This window comes from Odontomachus brunneus, unplaced genomic scaffold, assembly GCF_010583005.1.
Source record: "Odontomachus brunneus isolate Ranch 3 - 2012 unplaced genomic scaffold, Obru_v1 Obru_scaffold_019, whole genome shotgun sequence".
NCBI lineage: Eukaryota > Metazoa > Arthropoda > Insecta > Hymenoptera > Formicidae > Odontomachus > Odontomachus brunneus.
In genome coordinates, this window is record NW_022639469.1 from 1,677,196 (window position 1) to 1,684,283 (window position 7,088).

General features: G+C 38.7%; 2 protein-coding genes across 3 annotated transcripts in view; one reads left to right on the forward strand and one right to left on the reverse strand.

Annotated features, from left to right (window-relative positions):
- The window catches only part of LOC116841867 (ras-related protein Rab-9A), a 4,551-nt gene extending 4,411 nt beyond the window's left edge, over window positions 1-140 (reverse strand). For both annotated transcript variants that reach the window (XR_004377629.1, XM_032810306.1), the window contains exon 1: window positions 15-140. The gene's annotated coding sequence lies outside the window, so the exon portion shown is untranslated. The remainder of the gene's footprint in view (window positions 1-14) is intronic.
- A 122-nt stretch (window positions 141-262) lies between these two features.
- Window positions 263-6,976, forward strand: LOC116841864 (ribonuclease 3). Its single transcript, XM_032810298.1, has 10 exons — window positions 263-1,363; window positions 1,942-2,185; window positions 2,249-2,443; window positions 2,539-2,896; window positions 2,984-3,401; window positions 3,480-4,431; window positions 4,525-4,734; window positions 4,808-5,130; window positions 5,520-5,665; window positions 5,773-6,976. The coding sequence occupies exons 1-10, from the start codon at window positions 432-434 to the stop codon at window positions 5,964-5,966; spliced, it is 3,972 nt and encodes a 1,323-aa protein (XP_032666189.1). The 5' UTR covers window positions 263-431; the 3' UTR covers window positions 5,967-6,976.
- Window positions 6,977-7,088: the final 112 nt, after the last annotated feature.

Here is a 7,088-nt window from a genome sequence, read left to right on the forward strand (position 1 = left end):
GAAATAGAACATACCGCTAATAGAATTTGAGAATAAGGAATGGTGTTTTAAATTAAACCAAAATTTTAACTTCTAAAATTCAATTTTTTCTATTTCGAGCTTTCGAATTTGTGAGCTTCTGAATGTTAATTTTAAATTTTCCATCAAATTTTTAGGCATAAAAAAAGAAAAAATAGATTGGTAAGTCACTGTGCAGGAACCACTAGAGCCATCTGATTTACTCAAGATTAGGTAAGGCGTGGTTAGACTAGGTTAGTCAAGCTACATTAGGTTAGTTACATTAGGTTAAGATCTGAATCTGAGTCGACGAGAAATGATTTGTATGTTACGTTGCCATCAGGAAATTATTGATAAAATAAGATGTAACGCGTGTTGAACTGTGCATAAACTGTTCGTTACGAAACGCTCTCGTGTGAACACACTCGCAGAAAATGGCAGATCCGTCAGCGTACTCGGGCCAAGAGTACTATTGGAACTCTGAGGCGACTCACCAGAACATGGAGTACTTCCCAGTACCGAATTATCCACCGCCTAATTACAATCAACCCGCCAATTATAATTCCTCATATTTCTATAATGCACCCCCTAATGTATCGGGATTTGACCCAATGAATTCAATGTATCGGACTGTACCTCCGCCTGCGTATCGCTATGATTCCGGCGACGTGCACAATATTTCTTATCAAAATCAAGTGCATCAGCAGTGCGATCCGTATCACAACAACACGCACTTTTCGCAGCAGCCTGTCAATAGGAATTACAATGTGAATTGGAACACGAATGATACAAGTACATATAATGAAAATCAAGCTTGTAACGACTGGCCCACCAACAATCCCGTCACGAATTGGTCGACATATCAGAACACATCCAGGTCGTGGTATGATGCAAATAAAATGTGTGACAATGAGCAATTGTACGACACTAAGCGATACTACAAATCTGAGTCACCAATAAAGAAATCCGAATGGAAGTACGAAGTCAAGGAACCTTTGCCGAGTTATACAAATAACAGAAACAGATCCAGGAGTCCAAGTAGCAGTGGAAGGTCGGAAAAATCGTATAGATCACGATATGATGATCATAGAGATAAATATTATAAATATGATAAAGAAAGATCCAGTTTGAGGGAATCTAAATACAAAATCAAGGATTTTGATAGAAGATCTTCCTATAAGATACATGACAGAGGAAAGAGTCATGAGACAACGTCATCTCATTCAAAGGTATCTTATTCAAGCAGTAAATATAGGAAGAGATCAAGATCACAAGAATCTCATGTGAAGAGAGATGCTACACAGAGTGACAATCCTAGTAAACGAAAATGTCCCACTGAGAGAGAGTTGATTTTAGAGAAATATAGGTAATAATTATGTATAATTTTGTAATGTATAATTTTATAATGTGTAGATTTTTTTCTTTAAGAACTGATTTTTTTTAACCTCTTGGTAGACTAATAGTTATATCATCTCTGTCTTTATCTAATTTGAAGGAAAAATAAAAACAGACATGATTCAACTATTATTTAGTGTACCCAGAGATTAGAAAAATCCTAAAATCTATTAATAGCTGTTACTTTTGAAACTTGCCTCATTTAAAATTAAAATTAGATATGAATTTTCCAGCAAAATCTTGGTTGCAAATATATATACAATGAAAATCAAACTTATAATGACTAGCTCACGAATTAGTCGACATGTCAGAACACACTCATGTCATAGTATAATGCAAATAAAATATGTGACAGCAGTTATAGACAAAGCGACACTATGAATTGTATATATTGCATGATATCATATATATTGTATTATTCAAATAAAAAACTCTAATCTAACTCTGAATGTGGATCAAAATATTTCGTATAGGACAAGTAGCAAATAATAACTGTTAAAACAGGCTTGAAATAAATGCGAAAGATACAAAATATATTTTGTTTTGCAGGCGTAATTATTGCGCGACGAGCAAAGACATTGAGCGAAAACTGGATGAATTGTCGGCAATGGGCTCTGAAGGTATACTCGAAAGTGAAAAGAAAATTTGGACACGCACAGCACCAGCGGATCTTTATTACATTCGAGATGAAAATAATCCGAAAATAATGAGGAGTACTCCTAAACTGATTGAATTGTGCGCAACGTTCAAAAAACTGTTGATTGATAGAGCAGCTGCAGCAAGGGATTTGCAGGTACGTTCACTTCCATAAGTTGTATTAAACATATGCATAGAAAATGAAGAAAAAATTACATAGCCGCCCTATAAACCACCTCCGAGAAAAACCAGAGCTCGTCTTTGCCGTCATAAATCCGAGGCTTGCAGCAGCTCCTCCGACAGCGACACCGACAGCTCTATGGATGAGGATGATAGAACGATGGAAGAATTAATGGCCAAGAAACAGCACCCGCAAAGGTTGCATCCTGAAATGTGGTTCAACGATCCCGGAGAGGTAACCTCGCAGATTGTTTTGCAGAATCGTCTTCTATTTATTTTTAGAATCTAGAGATATTCTCTTCATTTTCTTTTCTTCTTTTCTGCTTGTAGATGAACGATGGTCCATTATGTAGATGTAGCGCAAAATCACGTCGGTCTGGCATAAGACACGGCATTTACGCCGGAGAGGGCGTAATAAACAAGTGCGATCTAAATTCGAATAATGCGGACAAGTTGCATCACTATAGGATAACGATCAGCCCACCGACAAATTTCCTCACCAAAACACCGACGATTATCAAACACGACGAGCATGAATTTATATTCGAGGGCTTTTCCATGCTCTCTCATTTCCCACTCGTCAAATTGCCCACGTGCAAAGTCATCAGGTTTAACATAGAATACACAATTCTCTACATAGAGGAGAAATTACCAGAAAACTTTACAATAGAGGAACTCGATTATTTCCGTTAGTAGTAGTGTTTGCTTTATCCGACTAACATTATTTCCTTTTTGTTGTTTGTTCCGGTAATTTTTATATTTTGCATTTTTACAGAAACATATTTGTTCAGGGAGGTCTTAGAACTCGTAGATTTCGACTTGCATGCAGCACAAGATAAATCCGGCTGCGGGCAGTTTCACTTCATGCCAAGATTCGTACGCGACTTGACCGACAACGGGCAAGAAATCTTATCAATGAACGAGGTCCTTAATTATTTGATAAAAAGTAGTACTCTTTTGATAGATTCAGAAGATATGCCTAGGCTAGTAGAGATGCCGCAATACAAGTGGCAAGATTTCGCGGACGAAGTAAAAGGAATGGTGGTAACTTATCCTGGCAAGAAGCCGTGCAGCGTTCGTGTTGACCAACTGGATAGAAGTCAGGTGGATCAACCTCCCGGTATAGTCGCTTACCCGGAAATAGTACATTTTGGTATTCGACCACCGCAGCTTAGCTACGCAGGAAACGCAGAGTAAGTAAAAGTTAGCAGAAATAAATCACTCGCATCTTTTCATTCATAAACGCGTACTGATTTTACTGATTTATCCAGTTATCAGAAAGCCTGGAGAGATTATGTGAAGTTCCGGCATCTGCTCGCCAACATGTCGAAGCCGTCCTTCGAGGATAAGAGAAAATTGGAGGCGAAGGAAAACAAGCTGCAGGAATTGCGTACTCAAAGCAAAATGAAACGTGATGTCACGGTCGACGTCAGTTCCGAAGGATTCTTTCGAACCGGCATTATGTGTGACATCGTGCAACATGCGATGCTGATACCGGTGCTCGTATGTCACCTGAGATTCCACAAATCTCTGGATAATCTAGAGCGCACGTTGGGATACGAGTTTAAGAACAGATACCTGCTTCAGCTAGCGCTCACACATCCTAGTTATCGTGAAAACTTCGGCACGAATCCGGATCACGCGCGGAACTCTCTGACGAACTGCGGCATAAGGCAACCCGAGTACGGCGACCGCAGAATACACTACATGAATACGCGGAAGCGCGGAATCAACACTCTGATCAACATCATGTCTCGTTTTGGCGCGAGAACGGAGACGGAGTCATCGATAGCGCACAACGAACGTCTGGAATTCTTGGGCGATGCGGTCGTTGAGTTCCTCACCTCCATCCACCTATTTCACATGTTTCCGGATCTGGAGGAAGGTGGCTTGGCCACCTATAGAGCGGCGATCGTGCAGAACCAACATCTCGCTGTGTTGGCAAAGAAGCTGAATCTTGAAGAATACATGTTGTACGCTCATGGCAGCGATCTCTGTCACGACCTGGAACTGCGGCACGCTATGGCGAATTGTTTCGAAGCGTTGATGGGTTCCTTGTTCTTAGACGGAGGTATAGAAGTAGCTGATAGAGTTTTCGGTGAGACACTCTTCAAAGACGAAAAGGATCTCATTAAAGTCTGGGTGAATTATCCGCGGCACCCTCTGCAAGACCAGGAACCAATGGGAGATAGACAGTGGATACCTAGCTTTGAGTTACTGCAGGTACATCGCTGTTCGAATAAGATCTTCTCAACCTCAATAGCAACTTGCTCGTTCGTTCTTACGTTGTCTCTTACCTAATTCTAATATTTTCAGAAACTAACCAAGTTTGAAGAATCAATTGGAGTAAAATTCACTCACATTCGCCTGCTCGCTAGGGCATTCACGGATCGCAGTATAGGCTACACCAATTTAACTTTAGGTTCAAATCAACGACTGGAATTCTTAGGAGACACCGTATTACAGCTTATCGTCTCAGAGTACCTGTATAAATTCTTCCCTGAGCATCACGAAGGACATTTATCGGTAAACGGAATTATCCGTAGATTGATTTGTGGATTATATTAGCGAAATTAACGGTCTGTTATGTTTATCACAGTTGTTGCGGAGTTCTCTCGTAAATAATAAGACACAAGCAGTTGTTTGCGACGACTTGGGTATGACTCAGTACGCGTTGTACGGAAATCCGAAGGCCGAACTGAAGACAAAAGACAGGGCGGATTTATTGGAGGCTTTCCTTGGTGCACTTTACGTCGACAAGGGTTTGAAATATTGTCACGTCTTCTGCGACGTGTGCTTCTTCCCGCGTCTGCAAGATTTTATCATGAATCAAGATTGGAACGATCCAAAGAGCAAGTTACAACAGTGTTGTTTAACTTTGCGAACTATGGATGGCGGTGAACCGGACATTCCCGTATATAAGTAGGTATTTAAGGCTATGATTGCCTCGCCGCGTCTATCTGGATTAACGGTATCAGAAATGAAAAAATATATGTTCAAATCTCTTGTAAAATACATTGACATATCTTTTCTAATTAAGAATTTTGGATGTTTTCATGTTTCTAACGTCATCAATCAACATAATGAAAGATCAGCAAGCCTGTAATTCTATAATATTTTTATTCGTTACGCGTTGTGGCGCAGGTATAGCGCGTATCATATAATAACTGCGTAATGATGTTTAACAATAATAATATTGGTGTTTAATATTGGTAAAGTTGCAGAATAAGCACACAGAAGTTTTAAATATCAGTAAGAAAAAAAGCTTTCATAATCTTATAAGTTTTATTTGATTCATTTATTTTTTTTAGAGTTATCGAGTGTAAAGGGCCAACTAATACGAGAGTTTACACAGTCGCTGTGTATTTTCAAGGAAAACGATTGGCTAAGGCCTCAGGACATAGTATTCAAGAAGCGGAAATGAACTCTGCCAAAGAAGCTTTAGAAAAATCTCAAGGTGCTAAATTGTTGAATAACAATTATCATATACGAGTAATAATTATTGCATATGATTCTAAATCAAATTGCTCCATTTACTAAGCTTATTTGTTTAACAAATTTTAGACTTGTTTCCACAATTGGATCATCAGAAACGTGTGATAGCGAAAAGTATGAAAATGCAGCAATGGTCGAATAAACAGAAACCAAGAGGAAGATCTACAAAACCAAACGATAAATCTGACGATTCTGACGATTCCAGTCAAAAACGAAAAAGTCACAGCAAAGAATCTAACACTTCGAAGAAGCGAGATACTTAACAATTACTTAATCTTTTTTATTATTATTATATATATTGTTTTATATATATATATATATATATATATATATATTACCCTACGTATTATTTGGTATATATATAATACCAAACATATTATTTGGTATTATTAGCAAACGTATTATTTGATATTAGTCGCGTCGATGATCAATATAAAACAGTGCTCAGAATTATTTTCGTATTCGAGGTGATTTTCAGGAGCTACGCCTACTACTTCCTCTTGCCGCACGACGGCAATCTCACAACTGACAATCGCAGCTCTCCGCCTCAGAACCGTTGATATTATGAGGCGCATCTATGAGATGCCTACTAAAAATGCGTTCGAGGAGCATGCTGATTAGCGTTAACACGTCATCCAATTCTTGTGCTTCTAATGAGCGATAAAAATAGAATAACCTGTTAGTGTTGCTCCTCAAACGCATCTTAATGACTGAAAAAATTTGTATATATTTATATAATGTAAATTATACATCGAGTTATTTCGATGAATTTTTCAGCTATTGATGTGCGTTCGCGAAGAGCGCGTTAACACGTTATTTTATCTTTATCGCTTATTAGATTTATAAGGATTGAATGACGCGTTAGCGCTGATCAGTGCGCTCCTTGAACGCATCTTTAGTAGGCATCTCACAGATACACCTCATAATGTCAACAGTCCTAAAACCCGTATCAGGCGCCGATCGGCGCCTCACTGTGATTGGTCCATTGAGAGTCGGTAGTCGTAGTCGGCAGTCGGGTCGACCTGTGCAGTCGGTAGTCTGATACGGGCTTTAGGTGGAGAACTGCGACCGTCAGTTGCTTAGCCCATCGCGTGGTAAGAGGAAGTAGTAGACGTAGCTCCTGAGAGAGAGAATCGCTTCTAATGTGAAAATAATCTCGAGCACTGATATAAAATACGAACTAAAATTTTTACATATTATTTTTTTATATAGTGTATGTATAGAGATTTTTAGTTCCTTTTATTGACAATATATACGCCATATATACGCCATATATACGCCAATATATACCCCATATACCCAGCACACTATATTCAAAAATATGACATTTTTTTTAAAGTTTTGATACTCTCTTGAAAAGTTCTAGAGCTCTTTGCAACAATTTT

Bases quoted from the DNA above. Each gene is read 5' to 3' on its own strand.
- LOC116841864 (XM_032810298.1), top strand. From the start codon at position 432: ATGGCAGATCCGTCAGCGTACTCGGGCCAAGAGTACTATTGGAACTCT. The intron at 2,897-2,983 runs GTTAGTAGTAGT...GCATTTTTACAG, and splicing joins AGAGGAACTCGATTATTTCC to AAACATATTTGTTCAGGGAG. The intron at 5,131-5,519 runs GTAGGTATTTAA...TATTTTTTTTAG, and splicing joins CCGGACATTCCCGTATATAA to AGTTATCGAGTGTAAAGGGC.